We start from the raw sequence: 25,530 nt of genomic DNA on the forward strand, positions 1-25,530 counted from the left end.
TCCCCTCAGCTTTCCATCGCTACGGCCGAGCGCATGAGAGGGCAACCGGTTTCCACCCAGTGGATCTCTCGCTGGATCACCTCCTGCATACGCACGTGTTACGACCTGGCTGGGGTTCCCCCACCTCCTATTGTCAAGGCGCATTTGACGAGAGCCCAGGTCTCGTCAGCGGCCTATGTGTCTCATGTCCCTATTCAGGACATCTGCAGGGCTGCTACGTGGTCCTCTGTCCGCACTTTTTCATCGCACTATGCAATCATCTCCCAAGCAAGGGATGATGCCAGGTTTGGTAGGGCGGTGCTTCGCCCGGGTAACCCTTAACACTTATCATTTAGAACTCCTACCCACCTCCATTAGGTATAGCTTGGAGTCACCTACTGTGGAATACACAGGAGCAATCACTCGAAGAAGAAAGGAAAAGTTACCTGTTCCGTAACTGGCGTTCTTCGAGATGTGTTGCTCCTGTCTATTCCACATCCCACCCTCCTTCCCCTCTGTTGGAGTTGTCTGACAAGAAGGAACTGAGGGTGCGGGGAGCACGCAGCCCCCTTTATGGCACAATATGTCTGCGCCACTCCAGGGGTTGCAGCAGTGCTCCCCCACTACGGATGCTGCTAAGGGAAAAACTTCCGGCACCAGTGCACGTGGCGAGCACGCACACCTATTATGGAATAGACAGGAGCAGCACATCTCGAAGAACGCCAGTTACGGAACAGGTAACTGTCCTTCCTCTGGGGTGGAGTGGTAGGTATTGTGCAGCAGCCCCGGATGCCACATAGAATGTTAGGGGGGGCTATAGGGAGGTCTCAATATTGAGTTCTCAATGAGCTGCAGAAGGAAGCGAGCCTGGGGTAGTTGAAACTGCAAATCCCTCACTGTGTTTGCTGCCCGAGAAGCCCCATTATGTCTTGGTGCATCTTCCTCTCCTTTTCCTGTACTGTTCTCCACTCCACTTTCTTTCTCTAGGCTGTTTCAACCGTTCATCCTCCAGGCCCTCTGTTCATGGACCGATGCAGCACGGGCTTATAGGATCTTTTCTCCTCCTTCTCTGGGTCAGATATTCTGCAGGTGTGGGGGGAGACCCTGAAGGCCACAGTGGCAGCAGATGTAGATAAAACACATACATGTACCATTGTCGAAATATTCATTACAGAAAGCAAAACTTAAGATGTTGAACTCACTCCCCTTGCTCCCTAAAGTTTTAAGCCCTACATTCTCACTTCCACTTGGGATTGCTTGTGCATGGCACCAATCATAACATCAGCCATGGTGAGTATGACCCACTGGGGGTAGGGGAAATGAGGAGGGAATTGCTTGGTTGCATGATTCTAGAAGTATAGGGTCTTGGAACTGAATACTGGCACTGTTTTCCACAGGCGATGGTGATTTTAGCTGATATCTCATGCCTGAGGGCAACAAAGGCAGAGAGAGCACAGCTGCTGCTGGCTTCCCAAAGCTACGCAGGCTCATGTGCTACTAGCCTGTGTACTGCAATGGTTCCTGCTGAAGTTATTGCTGAGCGGTGTGGGAAATTGTCCTACCGTGGAGGGATAAATAAGGCAGCCCTCATTAGAAACCTGTGGCAGAGGATTGCAGAATACCTCCATGAAAATTTCATCCAGATCTCCCAGGAGGATTCTAAGGGACATCCCTGTGCACATAAACTGCTCTGAATGGCCCCACCACCTAACTTTAGAGAGGACTGAAAAGCTGATAGTAACTCTACCTCTCTTGATTACTTCTAGCAAGTAAATCAATGAAAAATCAAAAGCTGTGTCCTGCTATTTTGGGGCAGGAGGTATCCCTATAATGGAAAATTTATCTACACACTTATCAGAGGTTCCATGCCCTGCAATGGGATTGTCCATGTTCGACTATCTAAACTATGGTGGAGTCAAAAACAGGTCCTGGCTTGCTGTGCATCTGGATCCCCCAGTTGTTTGTCCTCTGTCCCCATTGTCCTCTTCCTCTTCCACCTCCTCCTTGCTGTTCATGGCAGAGGCCTGTGACTTAGGCTTCTCAGATATTAACGGTGTTGTGTGGGGTGGTGGTGGGGTCTCCATTGAGTATGACATATGGCTGGTTGTAAAAGGGGCAGATCTGCCGCTCTGCACAAGATCGATTTTTGGCCTTCCTGGCCTTCTGGTTTGTCTACTGCAGCTCCTTGGCTTTCATATGGCACTGCTATTGGCATAGATGTCCACATTTATCTATCTGGTTCAGAGCTGTGCCTATACAGCCTCTTCTCCCCAGAGGCCCAGGAGATCCAATATCTCTTGTCTACTCCAGGCTGGAGCATGTAGCCAGCATGGTCACCTGGGAAGTTGTACTCAACAATGGAGAGCTGCTAGGCATGCTCACCAAGCCGGGCAATCAGTAGAAGGAATTTCAAAACTTTGTGGTTCCTTAGATCAGAACCCCCCATTCCTGTTTATGTGACCCTTAGACAGTGGAGTTCACTATGGTGACTAGAGCAGTCAGTGTGAGACATTGTGGGGCAGTTGCTGGAGGACTGTTATGGTCAACATAGGTAACTCAGCACCTACGCAAGTGCTCCATCAACCTCCATATATTGACCTTGGCTCAACGCTGTTTGGGCAGGTGATGTCACTATGTTGGCCTAACAGGCCACTTACATCAGTGGGAGACAAATTTAAGTGTAGATACATGCACAGCTAGGTTGATACAAGGCAGCTTACATTGACCTAACTTTGTAGTGTAGACCAGGTCTGAGCCTGCAGAGAGCCTAACATATTTTGGCTGTGTGACCTGTCCATGAATCTCAATGGAGTGTTAATTCCAATATGTATTCTTCCGTGGGTCTTGCCAGCATCACATCAGCAAAGACCTCTGTGTGGCAGGAGAGGACTGCAGCGGGCCTGGCCCACCCTCCCTCACGCTTTCAACCCAGCTGCTGGGATAAGGAGTGAGGGTCCTGTTGGCATTCTGGGGCAGGGGAGAGCCATCTGCTTTTGCTACTCCAGGTTAGGGGCAAGGCTGTGAGGGTGCAGTGCTGTGGTGTGCCTAAGGCCTTGGATTGCCTTAATCTAACCCTGTCTGTAGTATGTGATACATTTAAATCAGGCCCTGACTTGCTTTACTGATTATTAGTCAGCAGTTCCATCTTTAAATGCTTTGAATTGTTCAGACTCACAAGGGGATGCTTTGTTTCTTAATTCAGCTGTATGGGGAGCTATCTTTCCACACATCTTCTGGTTTGTGCTTAACAGACCCATGCCTTTCCAAAGTCAAATTTTTCCTAGGGGTGCAATATTTCTAAAATTCTCAAATACTTAATGTTTAATTCCATGCCTTTCTGATCCCACTGGAAAGAAAGATGCAATTACAGTACTGTCTTTTTCCCCGGCAATGTTCAGGCTTTTGCTGCATCTGCCAGTCAATTGAGCAGGCAGTTGAGGCTAGCCTTCCTTTCCTGTTCTCAGCTTCCTTCCGTTTAAAGTGAGGTGACTTGACAGTAAGGACATTTGTGCTGGTGATATGCACACACACAAACCACCCCTTTTTATCATCCATAGCCTGAATCCATCCAATCGGTTGCAGGTCTCTTTCAGGGCCGGCTTTAGCAGGTGCAGGGCCCCACACCAGGACGCGAATTGTCTCACGCCCCCCCCGCCTCAAATCCGCCCCGACTCCGCCCCGTCCCTGCCCCATTGGATCCCTCCCCAAATCCCCGCCCTGGCCCCGCGTCATCCCCAAGCATGCCGCATTCCTCCTCCTCACCCCTCCCTCCCAGGCTTGCGCTGATCAGCTGTATGGGGGCGCAAGTGCTGGAGGGAGGGGGGAGAAGCAGGACGCGGCTTTTTTTTTTTTTTTTTTCCCCGCTCCGCCAGAAGCCCTGGACATTGCAGGGCCCTCTTAGGCAGAGGGCCCCATTGCGGGGAATCGGCTGAATTGGCTTAAAGCCGGCCCTGGTTTCTTTCAAAGCTGAGTGTGTCTTGACTCGGGCACTCTGTCTTCTTGTCTGCTGAACTGAGAGGGTGGTAACTATGGGTTGTCTATGCTGCACACTAAGTCTGGATCTGTTAGACCCGAGCGTGTAGACCTAAGTTCCCTCTAAGCTGCGCAGCTGCGCAGCTGTCTATTAATCCTCATCTCAATAAGGATTCTTTAAAATACAGGCAGCTCTCCTGGACTCCTTTGCCCCTCATGTTATTCTCCCAGGGGATCCTGCCCATCCGTTCCCTGAGGGAGTCAAAGTTTGCTTTTCTGAAGTCCAGGGTCCGTATTCTACTGCTCTCCTTTCTTCCTTGTGTCAGGATCCTGAACTCGACCATCTCATGGTCACTGCCTCCCAGGGTCCCATCCACTTTTGCTTCCCCTACTAATTATTCCCGGTTTGTGAGCAGCAGGTCTAGAAGAGCTCTGTCCCTAGTTGGTTCCTCCAGCACTTGCACCAGGAAATTGTCCCCTACACTTTCCAAAAAACTTCCTGGATTATCTGTGCAGTGCTGTATTGCTCTCCCAGCAGATATCAGGGTGATTAAAGTCTCCCATGAGAACCAGAGCCTGCGATCTAGTAACTTCTGCTAGTTGTCGGAAGAAAGCCTCCTTCACCTCATCCCCCTGGTCTGGTGGTCTATAGCAGACTCCTACCATGACATCACCCTTGTTACTCACACTTCTAAACTTAATCCAGAGATTCTCAGGTTTTTCTGCAGTTTCATATCGGAGCTCTGAGCAGTCATACTCCTCTCTTACATACATTGATACCAACAAGTAATGTATTGCACTCTAGATGCTGTTAGCTATCACCCTAATCCTCATACCTGCTAGTTTGAACAAAACATCCTTATCCATCCCCTCCTAATCTTCTTGTACCATCTCTTGGGAATGTGTTTATGTAGTTAGTTGAGAGATCTGTGTGTACCATTGTCTCCAGTCAAGAACGTGCCTACTTGCTTAGCTGACACCTAGTGTGTTACTATCCAGCCCAGGTCAGACCTACTCTGGTTCAGCCTTCATACTGCTATTTATGTCTAGGGCTCCAGCAAGGCATACATTGCCATTTCAAAGCTGGTTACCCAAGACTGCTACAGGTCTGTGGCTAACCAGTTTGGAGTTGGCAAATCAGCTGTGGGGGATTGTTGTGGCAAAGGTTTGTGATCAGGACTGTGATTTGCCCAGTGATGGTGGGCATAATAAATGTTCCTGAAATAATTGCTAGTTTTCAGAATAGGCTTTTCAAACTGAGGCCATTGATGGAGCACATGTGCCTATAGTTTGACAAGCACAAGGGTACTACTCCATTGTTATACAAGCCTTGGTCCACTGCAGAGGCAGATTGATGGGTACTAATATGGGATGCATTGGCCAGGTGTGTGATGCCAGCGTGTTCTGGAGATCAGGACTTTCATGGAGAAGGTGGGACATTATTTCCAGTGAATGAAACTGTTATAAATGGAGTTACTATCCCTGCTGCTATTGTTCTAAGGAACCTCATTTACCTCCGTTGGGTTGCTGAAATTGTACCCTGGACTATGGAACCGTACCCGAATTTCAGAGGACCTGGCAAAAGAAGCTTTAACTACACAGTCAGTAGTTGTAGGATGGTGATGAAATGTGCATTTGGCAGACTGAAATCCCATTGGGGCTGCCTTCAAAACAATTTGGATGCCAGTGTCATTAATGTAGTCCATACTATTGTGGCTTGCTGTGCTCTACACAATGTCTGCAAGGAGAAGGGGAAACCTTTTTGCCAGAAGTGAACTCAGGACACTGCTAAACATCTGAACTGGTACACAGTCAGACATTGCACCTGTCATTATTGGTGCTGGATCCTGACATGCAAAGGAAATCAGGGATGGATACTCTGCAGGGCTCAATAATGATGAGGCAACTCAGGCCTGGGTGCTGAAGATTGCAATGGATACTGGTATCTGGTAGCCATCAGCTCCAGTAAGCACTCAAACAGCTACTGCTGTGCTCCGTCTTTGTCCCACAACCTGCAGTCATGCTCTGTGAATCTGTCTACCAATCTCTCCTCACACTGTGCAACCTGTTTCTCTCCTTCTGCTCTGCAAGCATTCTTATCCTTTTGGTACTTGAGTTAGGCCTGGTGGACCTGGATCTGCCAATTCATTTTATCAAGAAGATCTCCCATCAGCTTGCATTGACTTTCTCTTCTCCTGCATTAGGGTGGTCCACAACTCCAGGCTCCTGGTGCCGTGTGTTTGCTCTGTGGAGGTGGAAGGGCCTTGAAAAGAGAGAGACCAAGAACATTGTCTGAGCATGGCAAAAAATGCTGTGACAGGTTCAGTCACAGAGACCTCCTTGGGACTGTCACCTGATGTGCTGAAACTACCTCTGAGCCCATTTTCCCTGGCAGCTTGGGACTTCCAGAACCCTGCCTTGTTGAGCCAGACATGCTAGCCTGCTGCAACACAGACCCAGGTTACCTATCCCCAGCATCCAAACACCCAGTTCCCAATGGGATTCCTTCCTAGTCTGGGCCTAATCCTTTCCTCTGGTACAGTCCTTGTTCCGGCTCAGGTGGTAACTAGGGGATTTCTCATGACTGGCTGCCACCCTTGTTCTGCTCCACCCCCTTTTATAGTTTTGGCCCAAGGTGGGAATCCTTTGTCTCTCTGGGTCCCCACCCCTCCTTCTAAATGGAAAAGCACCAGGTTTAAGATGGATTTCAGTATCAGGTGACATGGTCACATGTCCTGTGAGACCCCAGGCTTCCATTCTTTCCAGCCTGACTAACACAAACACAGGAAGGCTTACAAATAAACAGAGCCATTTACAACCAATTGTCCTGGTCAATGGGAGCCATCAAGATTCTAAACCACCATTAATGGCCCACACTTTGCATAATTACAATAGGACTTCAGAGTAATACTTCATTTTTCTAGCTTCAGATACAAGAATAATACATTCATACAAATAGGATGAACACACTCAGTAGATTATAATCTTTGTAATGATACCTTACAAGACACCTTTTGCATGAAGCATATTCCAGTTACATCATATTCACACTTATAAACATATTTCTATAAAACATATGGAGTGCAACGTCACACCCTCCTCCTGAATTTACTAATGGATCTTGGACATTGTCCATGGCAGAGCCAGTACATGTGAAATCCCTGTTTGTCTCTGGTTACACACCCTCTTCCAATACCTTTAAACCCTATGATGCCATTCATAGGTGTCCTAGCAAGGTGCGGGGTACCTGGTCCCCTGGTGCCTGAAAACATGTTGGGGTGTAGTATTGCTAACAGAATGCAGATAGTAATATCTGTTAAAGTGTAGGTGTCTTGGCATTCAGCCACTAATGCCATGAGGCAGTGTGCCTTAGTTTCCCCTTCCACACAGCAGTGTAGGCCTGTTATGCTTTTCCTGCTTTGCGAAGCTGCCAGTCTGTTTACAGGTATAAGCTTAGTCTCTAAGGTGCCACAGTACTCCTGTTCTTTTTGCGGATACAGACTAACATGGCTGCTACTCTGAAACCTGATGCTTGTGGGACTGTCTTGTTACCATACCTAGCATGTACTAAAGTTTTTTTTTCCCCACAAATTAGGTATGTTACACATTTTTAAAGGGTTTACCATTAACATCAACTTCTTTGTCTTGACCCATAGATGAAGTAGCAAAAGACACAAGATTAACAGCCGATTTATGACTGACAGATTTTGTTCACCCAGCCTGGCTTGCCCAGAGTTCACTACATTTCCTAATCCCTTTGTGTACCATGGTAGGTACTCAGACACAGATTCTCCTGCCTCTTTGGAGAAGGCTCTTAATTCAAGCATGTGTTTGAGGTTCTGGCAAGGAAAGGGTGCATTGCAACCATGCCTGCCCTTGGTCCCTCCCTCTGGAATCTCTTTGTGTTGGGTCCCACCCACTTGTGAAGCTTCCCAAATGCAAAGTTTTTCTTCCTTCTGCCTTGAAGAGAGAGTTTTATCTCTTAAAAGCATAGCAGGAACAACCTCTTTCAATGGAGTGCTTTGGATTGGTAAGATCCCCTCAGTCACCCCACTCTCTGTTCCCAAAAGGTCAGCTGGGAGCACTCTCCCCTCCAGGAGATTTGACCCCCCCCCCCTCGCAATCTTCCCTTAAAACCTGATACACAGGTGAGGGGTCTGGCATTTCAGATGCAGATCCTTCACCCTTCTCCCGGGGAAATGCCTTTCTACAAAAGGTAGGCAGACCCTCCTGTTCACCCTCACCTACCGTCTGGATTTCCCTCTCTGGGCTCCCCTCTGAAGCAGACACTCCCGTGTCCCCCAGAAGGGAAGGTGACCCTTATCCAGCTGTGGGCTCACAACTATCAGCTATGACAGACCCTTCATTGGCCATCAAAATCCCCCCCACCCGTCCTTTCACTCATATTGGGCTTGCTTCCAGCTACAGAGCCCTTGGGGTCTGTTCCCACCACAGCGGTCCTCAGGACCCCAACTTCCTTCTCCGGGATACATGTCCTTGTGCACCCTAGGGCAGGGCCTGTCCCCTGCTAAACTACAACTTCCTGGCAGTCAGCAGCTGGAAGGTTTCCCTGTTACAAAGTGGACCATCACCCTCGCCCAGGGAGATAATCACAGGACAGGAGTTGGCTGTATCCAGCCCTTCCCACAGGGACCTGTCTTAAGCCCTACAGGGCTACAGGAACTGGTTACAACCATCCCTGCTGCTACTGAGGAATTAAACAGATACTCTCCAGCAGCACTTGTGACTTTACCCTCCCCTCTGGGCCTTTTAGCACAAGTTTCCTTCTTGCTGCTAACAAACCCTGGGACAGATTCTGCCACATCAAAAAAAAAAAAAAAAAAAAAAATCATTCCCCAGTAGAAATGGTACAAACTTGTGTGCCACCGCTGCAACAGTCAATTCAGCCTGCAAATTACCAGTTTCCATGTGTACCTTAGCTAGAGGTGCAAGGACTTTGTAACCTCCCACTAATTCTAATTCTGCCATTTTTCCTGGTAACAAATCCTTCTCCTGGATCAGGTCCCTCCTGACCACAGAGATCTCTGCACCAGTGTCCCTTAAACCTTGAAGCACTTTGCCATTAAGCTTAACAGCATGCCTATGCTCACTGCTTGGTTGTGTAGAAGCAACCTTTACAAATCCTGTATGGTAAGGGGCAGTAGCCTGGGATACCCCTATGCTCTGAGAAGCAGCAGCTTCATGTGTTACCTGGTGCCTGTTCCCACTCAGCCAAGGACATTTATTCCTCAGAGGCTCAGTGGACTTACAATAATAGCACCTTCTGGGCTCCTCTGCTTGTACAGGAGACTTGGGACAAGTAACGGGAATGGGGAGGTGAACGCCCAGCCTCCTTTTCCCAGGGGTAAAACGGTGATTCTGCTTTCCACCAATCCTGTACCCCTCTGCCAGTGGTTTGTTTAATTGCAGCTTGTGATTGCTCGAAAGAGTCTGCAAACCCAGCTAATTCACCCACGGCACCCACATTTTTGTCCCACAAATACTGTTTTACATCATCACTGCACATATTCAGGAACTGTTCCTGAACTACCAAATCACACATTTCTTCAAAGCTTGTAATGCCTTTTCCCCTCACCCACTTGTTTAACAAATCTCTCATTTCATTTACATAGGCCACATAACTTAATCCAGATCCCCTCTTAAGCCTCCTGAATTTAACCTTGTAGGTTTCAGGTGTAATCTGGAACTGTTTCAAAAGCAGTTCCTTAAATTTACCATAGTTTGAAGCATCAGCAATAGGCATCTTATTGAATATGTCCAGAGCTCTCCCAGTCAATTTGCAACCAAAGTAGTCATTTTTTGATCTTCAGGATTTGCATGGAGAGTGCACAGTCTCTCAAAGGTGATTAAATATTTGGCAATGTCACTAGATTCATTATATGATGGACATAACCGCTCCCATTTATGGATTTTTGGGGAAGCAGAGCCAGCTGCTGAAGGGGTCTGTCTCTTCCACTCCATTACAGCCAGTTCATGCTTCTGGGTCTCAATTTGGGCCTGTATTTCTCAGTCTTTTAACTCCAGGGCTAGCTGCCTCTCTTTCCTTCTCCTTCTGGGGAGCTTTCTGGGCTTCAAGCTCTTTGTCTTTTAACTCCATGGCTCTTTTGTGAGCAGCTTCCTCCCTGTCTGCCTCTGCTTCTTTGAGCCCCATTTGAAACTTGCAGTTCTTTGCCTTCTCTTCCGCTTCCAGGCTGGCCAGCTCTAGTTTTGTAGCTGCCTCACTGGTAGTCATTTTCCTGCTTTCTTGTGCTTATTTCCCTCACCCAAAATAAACAAATAGAAAATAACAAACCAGTAATCACTTCGTCTGTTCTCTAGCCACCACACTTAAAACTCACTTAAAATCACTACCAGTGTCTCAAAGCAATCAGCTGTGCACAGATCCTGTTCGACTATGCCACTGTAATGGGTTCGGTCACAGAGACTCCCTTGGGACTGTCACCTGATGTGCTGAAACTACCTCTGAGCCCATTTTCCATGGCAGCTTGGGACATCCAAAACCCTGCCTTGTTGAGCTAGACACGCTGGCCTGCTGCAACAGAGACCCAGGTCTAGTCCAGCTGTTTGCTCCCCCAGGTATTAATCACTTACTCTGGGTTTAATAATAAACAAAAGTGATTTTATTAAGAATAAAAAGTCGGATTTAAGTGGTCTCAAGTAATAGCAGACAGAACAAAGTCACCAAGCAAAATAAAGCAAAAACATGCAAGTCTAAGCCTAATACATTAAGAATCTGTTTACAGGTAAAATCTTACCCTCAGTGATGTTCTAATAAGCTTCTTTCACAGACTAGACTCCTTCCTAGTCTGGGCCCAATCCTTTCCTATGGTACAGTCCTTGTTCCAGCTCAGGTGGTAACTAGGGGATTTCTCATGACTGGCTGCCACCCTTGTTCTGCGCCACCCCCTTTTCTAGCTTTGGCCCAAGGTGGGAATCCTTTGTCTCTCTGGGTCCCCACCCCTCCTTCTAAATGGAAAAGCCCCAGGTTTAAGATGGATTTCAGTATCAGGTGACATGGTCACATGTCCTGTGAGACTCCAAGCCTCCATTCTGTCCGGCCTGACTCACACGAACATAGGAAGGCTTACAAGTAAACAGAGCCATTTACAATCAATTGTCCTGGTCAATGGGAGCCATCAAGATTCTAAACCACCATTAATGGCCCACACTTTGCATAATTACAATAGGACTTCAGAGTAATACTTCATATTTCTAGCTTCAGATACAAGAATAATATTCATACAATTAGGATGAACACACTCAGTAGAGTATAATCTTTGTAATGATACCTTACAAGATACCTTTTGCATGAAGCATATTCCAGTTACATCATATTCACACTTATAAACATACTTCCATAAAACATAGACTATCAGGGTTGGAAGGGACCTCAGTAAGTCATTAGTCCAACCCCCTGCTCAAAGCAGGACCGATCCCCAACTAAATCATATGGAGTGCAAAGTCACAAATGCATTTCACAGTATATGAAAAGGGCAACTTTAATTCAAGGTCAAAAGATAATAGTGTTTATCAGTGGTCTGTATTCTATTCTATTCACACAAAAAAACCACTGTGCACTTCAGACATCTTTTGGAGCAGCAGATGACATACAAAATTCAATTCAAATTATTTCTGTATCCCCATCTTGGGGGCTGGGAATTGTTTACTAGAAGAAGTTATCAATTGTCTTAGTTACAAGCTTATGGTTTTTCAGTTTTTCCACTCGGGAAGCTCCAGAATATCAGTGCTCTCCAGAGCTTACCCTGCTTGGAAGTGTCAACTTCTGTTCCAGGCCAGTAGGACAACTATCAGCATGTGCTAAGGAGCTATTTTGGTAGCTAGTGAGTGAACAGCACATTACAGAATGGAGTGGATTCATGAATTACAGAGGTGACCCTAATAAGTTTACCCTGCTCCGGAATGTAGTAGACCATCCAGAGTTCCTCTGTGTTAAGTTCGCTTTCATCATCGGCCAGCAATGTGTGAAAATTGGTGGTAAAATCAAGAAAATGCTGGATTAGCTCCTCCTTACAAGCACCCTGCATCCATCCGAACACCCAGCTCACTGCCCTGCATTGGGACTCAGACAGACTGACACCCTCTGCTGCAGTTTGGACTCATACATTAAATCCAATAACAAACCAAATACACACTCCAGTTTTGTTTGAACTCATAACAGCCAGGTTTTTGGCGACTCAGTTCATAGGCAGGTAGGAACAGTATGTGCATGGCCAGTTTATAAGGTGTACTGCATTGCATGGAAGGAGTACATGAGACTATGAATTGTTGAGCACCAACCCATACATATAACCAATCAGTGAGGAACTAGTAAAAATTTTATAACTGCTTGTTTAAATTTTTTCTTCTTTTTTGCAGTGTCCATTTTCAATCCACATTGACATGGGTTCTCTCCTGAATGGAAGCACACACAACCCCCAGCTTGTAATAATAACTTTATAAGCCCATAAGCTGGACATCCCTCCCATCCATATATTACTAAAAACAACATGGAGGCAGAAACTTACAGGCTCCAACTCCAGCACAGCTTCTGATGCTGTGTGTGCAGCGGACTGCTCCCCAGGACTGTCCCTAAATGGGTCCTCTGAGTACAGACCTAGAATGTTCTGTAGCTACTCCAATGGCATAACCACTTTGGTTATTGGCATTGGCTCCAGGGTCGCTGCTTGCCCTTCATCTGGTGATTGGCTCTCCTCCGGTGGTACTTGTGAGGGGTATTAAGAAGTCATCATCCTCACTGTTGTCATGAACCCTGGAAGCTCAGTGCTTAATGCAGTTTCCATTAGTGGGGTGAATTCCTTGTAAAAGAGGCAGGAAAATGGGGAGTTCCAGAGGTACCATTAGCATCCTTGACTTTGCAGTAGTCTGGCTTTAGCCACTTGAGCTGGTCTCTGCATTGTTTTGCTATCCAATTTGCCTCCCCACCCTCCACACCAGCTGCTCACATATAATATTGTAGATGTGATCATTTCTCATGCTTTTGCTAAAGTCAAACATCTTGCTCACCTTGCACCAGAATCTGGATCTGTGTCTCTGGCCAACTACCAGTGCACTTCATTCAGGACTTCATCTCACTGCTAGTCATAGCTAATTAAGGGGACACAGGTGTTCAACAGTCCAGATTGTACCCTGGGTAATGTCATACATACATCCTCCAGCCTTCCCAAAAGTAGAGGATCCCAATGACGCCCTCTCTGAAGGCTAAAGGTATTTGAGAGGGAGGGTTAATTCTACCAAATTGAGTTTTCCACAATGCCATGGTTCTGTGTTAGCTATTCATAGAGGTGCAGGATTACTCTGGGTTTTGTCAGATTTTCCCCATACCATCAAATTTATGGAAATAATAAAAAACAGAGTTGTATAAAGCTTAAAACTTATGCAGGGTAAACTCATAAATTGTTTGCCCTCTATAACACTGATAGAGAGAGATGCACAGTTGTTTGCTCTCCCACGTATTAATACATACTCTGAGTTAATTAATAAGTAAAAAGTGATTTTATTAAATACACAAAGTAGGATTTAAGTGGTTCCAAGTAATAACAAGACAGAACAAAGTAAGTCACCAAGCAAAATAAAATAAAATGCGCAAATCTATGTCTAATCAAACTGAATACAGATAAGATTCTCACCAGTTCCAGAATGCTCCCTTTTACAGACTAATCTCCTTTTAGTCTCGGTCCAGCAATCACTCACAATCCTTGCAGTCACTGCCCTTTGTTCCAGTTTCTTCCAAGTATCCTGGGGGGTGGAGATGCTCTCTCTTTAGCCATCTGAAGACCAAATGGAGGGGAATACCAGGGCTTTAAATAGACTCTCTTGTGGGTGGAGACCCCCTCCTCACCCCTATTCAAAGTCCAGCTCCAAGATGGAGTTTAGGAGTCACCTGGGCAAGTCACATGTCCATGAATGACTCTCAGTTTTTACAGGTAGCATCCATTGTTTACATGCTACCTTGAATGTCCTCAAGTAGACTTCTTATGTGGATTGGAGCATTCCAAGATCCATTGTCCTTTAAGTGTTTCTTGATTAGGTACTTAATTTCAACATTCCTTTATCCAGGAACTGACCAAATGCTCTACTAAGGTTATTTAAAAATCAAGCCAGTACACAGCCAACATTCATAAAAATGATACATGCATACAAATAGGATTAATACATTCAAAAGATCATAACCTTTGAGATATGTTACATGGCATATGTAGCATAAAACACATTCTAAGCATATTTCCATACAGCCTTATGGGAGATACTGTCACACAGGGTCTGTATTCTGCTGCTCTCCTTTCCTCCTTGTGTCAGGATCCTGAACTCAACCATCTCATGGTCACTGCCTCCCAGGGTCCCATCCACTTTTGCTTCCTCTACTAATTCTTCCCCGTTTGTGAGCAGCAGGTCAAGAAGAGCTCTGCCCCTATTTGGTTCCTCCAGCACTTGCACTAGGAAATTGTCCCCTACACTTTCCAAAAACTTCCTGGATTTGTCAGGGGGCATCAGAATGTGATTTTGCCAGGAGCAGGCGTTTGCTCCCTGTAAATGCTGTCCAGATGCTCAGAGATGTTATCTGACATTGTGAATTCCTGCTTCAGTTGATATAGATAATATTTACAGAGTGGGCTCGTTCAAAGGTAATAGTGACTAGAAATGTCCTCTGTGAGAGGAAGAAACACAATCACATACAATATAACCTGAAACATGGCTGTTGGCTTCTGTAATGGAAATACAGAGTCCCTAGCTAGTAAGTTGATTCTCTGTAACTTGAAGTCTTCAAATCATGATTTGAAGTGCACAAGGTGGGAGAGAGAACAAAGAACCCCATGAGACCCCAGCCACATGTAGGGACCAGACCTATCACAATCTTGGTACTCACCTGAGTATAGTGACACTGCAGAGCTAATGTTGCTAGAAGCACACAATTCCAATCGGGAGGGGAGGTAGGGTCATGACCCTGCTGCCTCCGGAACTGCCAGGAGAGCTGACTTACTCCAGAAATGAATGTGTGCTGCTCTCCTTTATGCAATTACATTCCCATTTGCCTCTGCATGTTACAGCACTCCAGAAGCCATTGTGCAGTGCCTGAACGGTGTCATAGCCAGAGCCTTAATGGTGCTGTGTGCCTCTAATGTTTATCAAGAGCTTTGAAGATGAAAAAGCATTGTCATTGGTTGGAAGTAACTATTATGACCACTCTCCCTGAATAATGTATAACTTGAGGTCTTAGGAGTGGAGTATGGGAGGGAGCCCAAGTTACATGTAGCCCTTTTCTGAATACACATTATTTTCTTCTGGTTGTTAGCACTCACGTCCCAAACATCCAAGTCAGAGTATCTGTAGCAATTAAAATTGTTAGCTTTGAAGCAAAGTTTGTTTTTGGATATGCATTTTAATTGTTGGATTAATAAAAGCAGTGTTCCTTCTTTCTGCTGTCTTCCCCCATTCTCCTCTATATCTTCTAAACCAGACAGAATCTCCTGTCCTGTCCTGTGTTATACTATTGACGCTAATAATCACTGCTCAGAGGGGCTGAGTTCTGCAAAACTCACTGAGAGCTTTTATTCCTGTAGGATTGTACATATTGGGCTTCAGGAAGTGGGCGGGCGTAAACCCGCCCACTGCTAAAGGGTCCCCCCCGAGCCTAAGGGGAGGATCCACAGGGCCTGAAACTCAAATAATTACAGGGGACAACTAATGTAAAAACAGGGACAGGAGTGCGGTCAAAGGGTCAAAAGAAGGGAACCTGACAGGGACACCGAGCAGAGAACCCCAGACAGCACCCACTGCTCCTCAAAGGTGTCAAGGGAGCCAACGGACACCGCCCAGTGGAACTCTGCCTGGATACGTGAACGGACAGAGGATCGGAAACAGGCCCCACAGTCACAGGAGCCTCCATCGGTCAACCTCCTCTCCCTGGTTTTATAGATGGCCAGTTTAGCCAGGGCCAAGAGGAAGTTGACCAGGGGTAAACCACGCCAAGTACACACCTGTGCTCATGGCCCCATGAAGGAACCACCAGCTGATATCCCCGGTGGGCCTCGGGACCAGGGTGGAATATAGGCTGGCCCACCGGGGCTCCTCACCCTCAACAGGTAGTAGGAGGTCCCGGCATTTTGTATCGGGGCGGGACACAAGGGTGGGAAAGTGAAGGGTGTGGAGCACGAGCGTGTAGAGATGTTTCCTTGGCACGGTCAGGAAATGAACCGGCTGCAAATCGTGCAGCCGGCTCATGGAGAAGGGGCGGGGGGGCCAGTTGGGTCCACGGGGCAGGAGCCCGATAAAAAGGTCCGGCTGGCCGGAGGTGGAGTGTGGGCAGGGCGTGCCCTCATGCAGGACCCGGTCGAGGTAGACCCAAGCAGCGGGCGACAAAGCGGCCCTCACCTCCTGAAGTATGCGCCGGGGAGTACAAGGCCTGGAGAGCCCCATGCACCAAGCAAGCGTCAGGGGATCCAGCCAGTCTCCCCAGTTGTAGTCCAGCAGGTCTCTGACTCTGGTGACTTATGCCAGGACCAACCTCTGGTGCACCGCGGGGGACTCTGCCACCTGCACACAAAGCTGGGGGTTGTGTAGCAGGTGCTCAGCGAGGAGATCTGCCCCCCCGCCCCCGGTGGGCGCCACGGACCTGGTCACTGAGAACAGTTTCCAGGTCCGGAGGAGGTCCTGGTAGAAGACTGGCAGCCCGGAGAGGTCTCGCAGAAGACCTCTCAGATCAAGATAAAAGAGCTGCCGGTCGTATCGGAGCCCTCGGAAGCGGCACAGGAAGGCGTGCGTCAGTACTCTCCACGCCAGACTACCTGCACCATAAAGGAGCCTCTGCAGGGCCTGGAGGCGGAAGACATGGACCTGAGTGCGGAGGCATTTCAGGCCCTGCCCTCCCTCCTCTAGGGGTAGATGGAGAACCCGTGCAGAGACCCAGTACAGTCCTGGCCAAAAGAACTCCAGAATCGCCCTCCGGAGGTCGGCCAGGAAGCCCGGGGCTGGGACCAGGGTGCTGATACGGTACTAGAGCATGGACAGGACTAGTTGATTGAGTACCAGTGCCCTCCCGCGAAGGGAGAGGCACCGGAGTAGTCCTGTCCATTTCCGGAGCCGCTCCGTCACCCTGCCCTGTAAACCGTGCCAGTTCTCCGGTGGAGACAGATGCGTGGCAGAAAGATAAAAGCTGAGATAGAGCAGCTGACCCGCGCTCCACTGGATGGCCTGAAGCATGGGTGGGAGGGAGCTCGCCTGCCACCCGGCCCCTACCACCAGGCCAGATCTCTTGACCCAGTTGACCTGGGCGGAGGAGGCCGCCGAGTACACGGTCTGGCAAGCCTCCAGCCACACCAAGTCGCCTGGGTCCTGGACCACGAGGAGCACGTCGTCAGCGTACGCCAACAGGACCAGCCGCAGCTCCAGCTCCCGAAGCACCAACCCCGTCAACCACCTGCGGAGGAGACAGAGGAAGGGCTCGATCGCCAGAGCGTACAGCTGGCCTGAGAGGCGGCACCCCTGCCGCACTCCCCGCCCGAAGCTGACCGACTCGTCCGGGTCCAGTTGAGCCTGACCAGACACTCCGCGGAGGTGTACAGCACCTGGAGAAAACCCACAAACTGGGGTCCGAAGCCTAAAGCTCGCAAAGTGCCCAGGAGATACCCGTGGTCCACTCTGTCGAAAACCTTTTCCTGATTCAGGGACAGGAGGGCGAATGACAGACCATCCCTACACCCAAGCTCCAAGATATCCCAGACCAGATAGGGGTTATCAAAGATGCTACGGCCCGGGACGGTGTAGGTCTGGTCTGGGTGGATCACATCCTCCAGCACGGACCCCAGCCGCAGCGAGATGGCCTTGGCTACTATTTTGTAGTCCGTACTGAGGAGCGAGATGGGACGCCAATTCCGTAAGTCACGGAGGTCCCCCTTCTTCGGCAATAAGGCGAGCACGGCTCACCTGCACGAAAGAGGGAGGACCCCGCTCTGCAAGGCCTCGGCCTAGACGGTGACTAGGTCCAGGCTGAGGATGTCCCAGAACACATGGTAGAACTCCATGGTCAGCCCGTCCATGCCCAGAGATTTATTGGTGGGCATGCGGCGGAGGGCTTCCGAGAACTCGGCCAGAGAGAGAGACAACTCTAGTCGGTCCCGGTTGCCCGTGCTGACTGTTGGGAGTCCGTCCCAGAGCATGCTGCAAGCGGTAGGATGGATCGGATCCAGGGAGAAAAGGTGTGCGTAGAAGGCCCTGGCCCTCTCGCACATCTCCACCGGATCCGTGAGGGGGGTGCCGTCCTCCGCCAGGAGGCAGGTGACATGCTTCTTGGCCCCCCTCTTTTTCTCCAGGGCGTAGAAGAAGCGGGAGCCGCAATCCATCTCCCGAAGGAGGCGGATGAGGGATCAAACAAAAGCACCCCGGGCCCGATGATTGTCAAGGGCCCGGCGCTCCTCCCGCTTCTCCCAGCACGCTCCGCAAAGGAATGGATCCTCAGGGCTGGCAGCCAGACGCCTCTGTAGCTCTAAGACCTCCTGTTCCAACTGCTCTATCGCCACATCCCTCCATCGGCTGGTGCCCCGGGTGTAGTCACAGCGGAAGAGCTGGGCGCGCACCTTTCCTAGGTCCCACCACCGCCGCACCTAGGGAAAGGCACGCCGCTGCCCTCGCCAGACCAGCCAGAACTCCCGGAAGGATGCCACAAAGCCCACATCCTCCAGCAAGCTATTGTTAAAATGCCAATAGGCTGGCCCCGGCCTCTCCGCACAGAAAGAGGCCGTCACGGTGACTAGATGGTGATCCAAAAAGGGGGCCGGCCAGATGTCGGAGGAGTGGGCCTGTGAAAGATGGAAGCATGACAAGTAAACGTGGTCCAACCGGGAGTGGCATGACCGATGGGCTTCCACCTGGACATAGGTGAACGTGGAGACATCGTCCGTTTGGTAGTCGCGCCAGACGTCCACTAGGGAGTGATGTTCCACAATCTCCTAGAGGACGTCCGCAGTGGACAGGCAATGCTCTATCCCTGAGTGGTCCCGCTCCTCGAGGGTAGCATTGAAGTCCCCGCCCAGGACCAGGCACTCACGAGGATCCAAGGAGCCAAGGAAGGCGGACGCCTGCTGATAAAAAGGTAGCCGCTCCGGGCCCGATGTCGGGGCATAGACGTTGACAAGGTTGACCACAAGCCCCTCCATGCAGACCCAGAGGTGCAGCAGGTGGCCCGGCACAGCCTCGGCAACCCCCAGCACCTTGGGCCGTAGGTCGGGGGAGAACAGGGTAGCCACTCCAGCCGTACAAACTGTGAGATGGCTAAAATAGACCCTGTCCCCCCACTCCAGCCGCCAGCTGTCTTCGGCAGCCGGATCTGGTTGGGTCTCCTCGAGGAAAACCACAGAGTACCCCCTCCCGAAGGAAGGAGAGCACCTGGCACCTGCGGAGACCCACCCTACAGCTCCGGGTGTTCAATGTTGAAAAAGTGATAGGTGGCATGAGGAGGGCTGGGGGGGATCCTCACCGGCAGGGACGCTCACGGCCCCCATTGGGCCGCGCAGCAAACCACGACCCACCCTGAAGGTGAGCAAAGTGTCACGGAAGCTGCGGACCCGCTGGTAAGCCGCGGCACCCTGCTTCCTCGTCCTTTTACCCTCCCCCATGAGGGCCATCGCGGCCCGGAGGATCTGATGGAAATCCCCCCTTCGCTGGAGAGCAAGCGGCACCTTATTGCGGGAGCCACGGATGTCTTCTAAAAACTCCCGCAGCTCTTCTTGCAGCGTATGGGGGGGGTCACTGGCTTCTGGTCATCCCCCACTGGGGCCCCTGGCACGGCCCTGTGGCCCATCGAGACAGGCTGGCAAGGTGCAGAGCCTCGACGGGGCGCCCGATGGGCCGGCGCCACATGGCCTGCCTCAGACCCCGGCTCAATGGGGGGCGGCGGCGGAGGGAGGATAGCAGCCCCTAGTGGGTCGGGACTGGGGAACACAAAGGCCGCTCCCTGGGGGTCAATTTCCGGGAAAGGGAAGGAGATGGTCCCAGGGGTGGCAATGGCATCGCAGGAAGTGGAGGGGATAGGGACGGGGTCAGGAATAGGGGCAGGGCCAGGGGCAGGAGTAGGGTCAGGAAGAGGGACAGAGGCGGGATCCTGGGCCCCAGGAGCTGAACACCTGGAAGGTGGCTCCTCTTGGTTGGGCTCAGGGGTCTGAGGCTTAGGGAGGGGGTCCTCAGTGATGCCGGGCTCAAGTTCTATGGCAGGTGGAACAGCCACGGCAACAGGAGATGGACAATCTTCAACGGGGCCCCCACCCGGGAAGGAACTCAGTTGCCCCACGCCAATGAGGGATGCCCTTGGTAACTCGGGTCCCGGCCGCGAGGCACCGGCCGTCGCCTCAACAGGCTCGGTGGCCGTCAGTGGGGTGGCACCCGCAGCCGAGCAGGTCAAAGAGTCCAGGGGCTCCTCTAAGGCAGGAGCAGGAGCAGCAGTTAGGGGCACGGATGACGGGGAAAGGGGGGATGGGGTGAGGTCGGCCAGATTGAGGCCCGCTGGGGCCTTGATCGATAGAAAGCAGCTCACCTCCCACCACCCCGGGGTCTTCCCCGCTAGCACCCGAGGCGACGCTTGCCTCGGGCATCGCAGGGGGTATAGGTGACAAGGGGGCAGGAGGGGCTTCAACAGGGGCTTCCGCGAGGAGGGACCACGGAGGATGGATGGTGGTATCCTCTGGTGCTGCCACACCTTCCCCAGCTGGCAACAGTAGATGTAATGCACCGGCAGGCCAGGTGGAAGGCTCGGCAGCGGTGCCCCCCTTCCTGGTTTTCTGGGGGGCCTCCACACCGGATGGCAGGAGAAGAGTTCGAGCCTTCCGCCTGCCCCGCTTTCCCTGTACTAGGGTCCAGCCCTCCATGGCATTGTCTGCGGGCTGGGTGACAGGGGTTGGATCGGGGGGCAGAGATGATGGCTTGAGGACCTGAGGAGATAACAATGGGGCAGCAGGAGGGGGGCGGATTCCCCCTGGGGAGGGCCCTTTCCCGCACCCGGCAACACCCCCACCGCACCCTCCTCTATGAGCCCCGCCATAGTGCATGCAGCAGAGGCGGGGCTGTCCCACTCGTCTGGGCATGTTGGGGGGGTACCCCTCGGGCCCGAGTGGGAGCAGTAGTGGTCTGAAAAGGAGGAGGGGCGGCTCTGGGTACCGGGCAGCCAGGGGCGCCGGCGATGATGGGCTGGCGCCCTGCCGGGACTCAGGGGTCCCAGACGCTCCTCCGTGCCGGGCCAAGGGGCAGTCCCTCCGGACATGCCCCATCGCCCGCAGAGGTAGCACCGGGCCTCCCACATAGAGTAATGCACCCGGTAATGGGCCCCCTGATAGGGGACCAGGAAAGACCCCTCGAGTGCCTCTCCCCCACGTGCCACCAGCAGCAGTTGAAGCTGCACGTGCCGGCAGAACGAGAGGACGTGACGGAGGGCGGGGTCTTTGCAGCCCAGCGAGAGAAGGCTGATGATAGAAATTGGTTTCCCCAGGGTAGAAAGGGCGGGCAGCAGGGCAAGATTGGGGAGGAAAGGAGGAACGGAGGTCAGGATCATACGGACACCCAGGTCCTCCAGCAGATCCAGGGGGACGAACACGCCCCCCATCGCCGGGCCCTTCTCCACTGCCTCCTGGGCTCTTACCTAGTTGTACTAGGCAGATCTTAGTGCTTTGCTTCCCTGGACTTCTGTGATGGTTTGAACTGGACTGTGTGAGCTTTGGAAGGATCCAACTACTTTTACTTTGTCTGGGCGAGGTAGTTTGTAGTCAACTTGCTGCAGAGTGTCACTGTCTAGATAGCTGGTAGTGTGTTCTACAAGAAAGTAGCTCTGTGCACACACCAAGCTACACACTAGCCCCTACCAGCAGGGCCGGCTCTAGGCACCGGCAAAGCAAGCAGTTGCTTGGGGCGGCAGATTTGCAAGGGGCACAAGAATCCAGCATGGGAGCTGAGAACCAGCAGGGGGCCCTGGGAGCTGTAGTTCCTTGGTTAGGCTCCCTACCTATAGAGCTAGCCCTGGAGCAGGGAAATAACTACATTTCCCAGCATTCCCTTGGCCACTAGCCACAGGAAGGGGTGTGGGAAAGGCGTATGGAACTGAAATCTGCAGCTTGCTGTGAATGGTAGGAACAGAGCCAGCTCTAGGCTTTTTGCCGCCCTCCCCCGCACCCCTGTATTGCCCCAGCTCTGGCCCCCACCTGCACTCCCCTGCTGCCCCAGCCCTGGGCTCTCCCCCCACCCGCACTCCCTGCTGCCCCAGCCCTGGGCTTTTCTCCCCCCCCCCGCGCCTCCTGCTGCCCCAGCCTTGGGCTCTCCCCCAAAGAAAGAATTGGGGGGACTAAATGGACGGTGCACCTCTCTATCTGAAGTCTAGTAAGGGAGGTATGTGGATCTCACTAGAATTTAAAATGAAAAGTAAGGGAGGGGAGGCTCTGGACCTGGGTAGCTTTAGATACAGTACCAGGCACTTAGGAGGATTTCCACTTCTGAGCCATGGAAGCAGAAACTGACTTTTCCTTTCCAGATATAGCTAATATTCAGAAAGGGAATCTAGCACCTGCCTTCCAGATTTGAACACCCTCAAAATTCAGGAGTGCTCAAGCTCAATTTGGGCAGCTGTTACTTCATTTCCCCCAAATCAAATATACTGATCCACTGTAACTTGCTGTAGAAAAAGTAGAAAAATTGAGCAAGAACTGCTTCCCAGTGGTTATTAGGACTGGAATTGCTATTTTCAACAGCCATTGCTTTTTTTTTTTTTTTTTTTAAAGTTTTAGTTTTATTTGTTTAAAAGGAAGACCGTGATAGTGCATTCCCCATAGAAACAAAGAATGGAACAAAAGAATAATAAAGGCATCTCAACTTTTCCTCATTTATGGAGGACAGTCTTATAATATGCATCCAGATATCCTCCAGTCACACAAGCTGAAAATTGTTCCACTTTATGCAGTTCTGTAACCATGTGGGAACCAATCCTGTCTGTGTTCTGTGCACATCCAAAATTCCTGCTGAATGACCTGCTCTGAGAGCGAGTTACCAGTGACCCAGGGCTGGGGCGGCAGGAGGGTGCAGTGGGTGGGGGGAGAGCCCAGGGCTGGGGTGGGGGGCAGCCAAAAATTTTTTTCCTTGGGGCAGCAAAAAACCTAGAGCCGGCCCTGCCTACTAGCTCCAGCCTTTGGAGATTCCCAGTAAATACTCTTCCATTTCTATTAAGTAAAAGAGGATTCTTTACTAAAGCTGGCAGGAAAGACAGTATGCAAATACCCTGGGACACAAATCATAGGGTATGTCTACACTATGAGAGTAGTTCGATTTTACTTAAATTGAATATGTGGAATCGATATTACAAAGTCAAACGTGTATCCACACTAAGGACAGTAATTCGACTGTGTGAGTCCACACTAACGGGGCAAGCGTCGACATTGGAAGCAGTGCACTGTGGGCAGCTATCCCACAGTTCCCACAGTCCCCGCTGCCCATTGGAATTCTGGGTCGAGCCCCCAATGCCTGCTGGGGAAAAAAATGTGTCGAGGGTGGTTTTGGGTAACTGTCGTCATCCAACCATCAATCCCGCCCTCCCTCCCTGAAAGCGCCGGCGGGCAATCAGTTCGTGCACTTTTCTGGTGAGTGACAGCGCGGACGCCACAGCACTGCGAGCATGGAGCCCGCTGTGACCATCGCTGCAGTTATGGCCGTTGTCAACACCTCGCACCTTATCATCCACCTTTTCCAGAGGCAGATGCTGAGAAATCGGGCGAGGAGGCTACGGCAGCGCGGTGAGGTCATGAAGTCTGAGAGTGGCACAGACCTCTCACAAAGCACGGGACCCCGCGCCATGGACATCATGGTGGCAATGGGTCATGTTGATGCTGTGGAACAGCGATTCTGGGCACGGGAAACAAGCACGGACTGATGGGACCACATAGTGCTGCAGGTCTGGGATGAATCACAGTGGCTGCGAAACTTTCGTATGCGGAAGGGAACTTTCCTGGAACTTTGTAAGTTGCTTTCCCCTGCCCTGAAGTGCAAGGACACCCGGATGCGAGCAGCCCTGACTGTCCAGAAGCGAGTGGCCATAGCCCTCTGGAAGCTTGCAACGCCAGACAGCTACCGGTCAGTCGCGAACCACTTTGGCGTGGGCAAATCTACCGTGGGGGTTGTTGTGATGCAAGTAGCCAACGCAATCGTTGAGGTGCTGCTACGAAAGGTAGTGACTCTGGGAAATGTGCAGGTCATAGTGGATGGCTTTGCTGCAATGGGATTCCCTAACTGTGGTGGGGCGATAGATGGAACCCATATCCCTATCTTGGCACCGGAGCACCAGGGTACCCAGTACATAAACCGCAAGGGGTACTTTTCAATGGTGCTGCAAGCACTTGTGGATCACAAGGGACGTTTCACCAACATCAACATGGGCTGGCCAGGAAGGGTTCATGACGCTCGTGTCTTCAGGAACACTAATCTGTTTAAACGGCTGCAGCAAGGGACTTACTTCCCGGACCAGAAAATTACCGTTGGGGATGTTGAAATGCCAATAGTTATTCTTGGGAACCCAGCCTACCCCTTAATGCCATGGCTCATGAAGCCATACACAGGCAGCCTGGACAGGAGTCAGGAGCTGTTCAACTACAGGCTGAGCAAGTGCAGAATGGTGGTAGAATGTGCATTTGGCTGTTTAAAAGGTCGCTGGCGATCGTTATTGACTTGCTCAGACCTCAGCCAAACCAATATCCCCATTGTTATTTCTGCTTGCTGTGTGCTCCACAATCTCTGTGAAAGTAAGGGGGAGACCTTTATGGCAGGGTGGGAGGCTGAGGCAAATCGCCTGGCTGCTGATTACGCGCAGCCAGACACCAGGGCGATTAGAGGAGCACACCAGGAAGCGCTGTGCATCAGAGAAGCTTTGAAAACCAGTTTCATGACTGGCCAGGCTACAGTGTGAAATTTCTGTTTGTTTCTCCTTCATGAAAACCCGACCCCTTTATTGACTCATTCTCTGTAAGGAACCCACCCTCTCCCCTTCCCCCAGCTTGCTTTCAAAGGAAATAAAGTCACTATCGTTTAAAAATCATATATTCTTTATTAATTGATTATAAACATAGGGAGAGAACCGACAAGGTAATCTGGGTGAGGATTGGGAGAAGGATAGGAGGGAAGTAAAAGGACAGTGAAAAAATTCAATATAATGACAGCCTTTTGGTTGGGCTGTCCACTGGGGTGGAGTGGGAGGGTGCACGGAGCCTCCCCCCCGTGTTCTTACACGTCTGGCTGAGGAGGATATGGAACATGGTGAGGGGGGAGGGAGGTTATACAGCGGCTGCAGCAGCAGTCTGTTATCCTGCTGCCATTCCTGAAGCTTCACCAGACCCTGGAGCATGTCCGTTTGATCATGTAGCAGCCCCAGCATTGCAGCCTGCCACCTCTCATCTCGAGCGTCCCTCATGACCTCACGTTTACTGGCATCTTTCCTAAATTTAGATACCGTGTCCTTCCACTCATTCAAATGAGCTCTTTCATTGCAGGTGCATTCTATTATTTCTGTGAACATCTTGTCTCGCG

At 50.7% G+C, this 25,530-nt stretch overlaps 1 protein-coding gene across 1 annotated transcript; it reads left to right on the forward strand.

Annotated features, from left to right (window-relative positions):
- Positions 1-22,062: 22,062 nt before the first annotated feature.
- LOC128832063 (uncharacterized) lies at positions 22,063-25,019 on the forward strand. The gene is made up of 2 exons (XM_054019108.1): positions 22,063-22,094; positions 23,705-25,019. Exon 2 carries the CDS (start codon positions 23,942-23,944, stop codon positions 24,911-24,913), a length of 972 nt encoding a protein of 323 aa, XP_053875083.1. The 5' UTR covers positions 22,063-22,094; positions 23,705-23,941; the 3' UTR covers positions 24,914-25,019.
- Positions 25,020-25,530: the final 511 nt, after the last annotated feature.

This window comes from Malaclemys terrapin, chromosome 2 (assembly GCF_027887155.1).
Source record: "Malaclemys terrapin pileata isolate rMalTer1 chromosome 2, rMalTer1.hap1, whole genome shotgun sequence".
Classification (NCBI taxonomy): Eukaryota; Metazoa; Chordata; order Testudines; family Emydidae; genus Malaclemys; species Malaclemys terrapin.

Bases quoted from the DNA above. Each gene is read 5' to 3' on its own strand.
- LOC128832063 (XM_054019108.1), top strand. From the start codon at position 23,942: ATGCGGAAGGGAACTTTCCTGGAACTTTGTAAGTTGCTTTCCCCTGCC.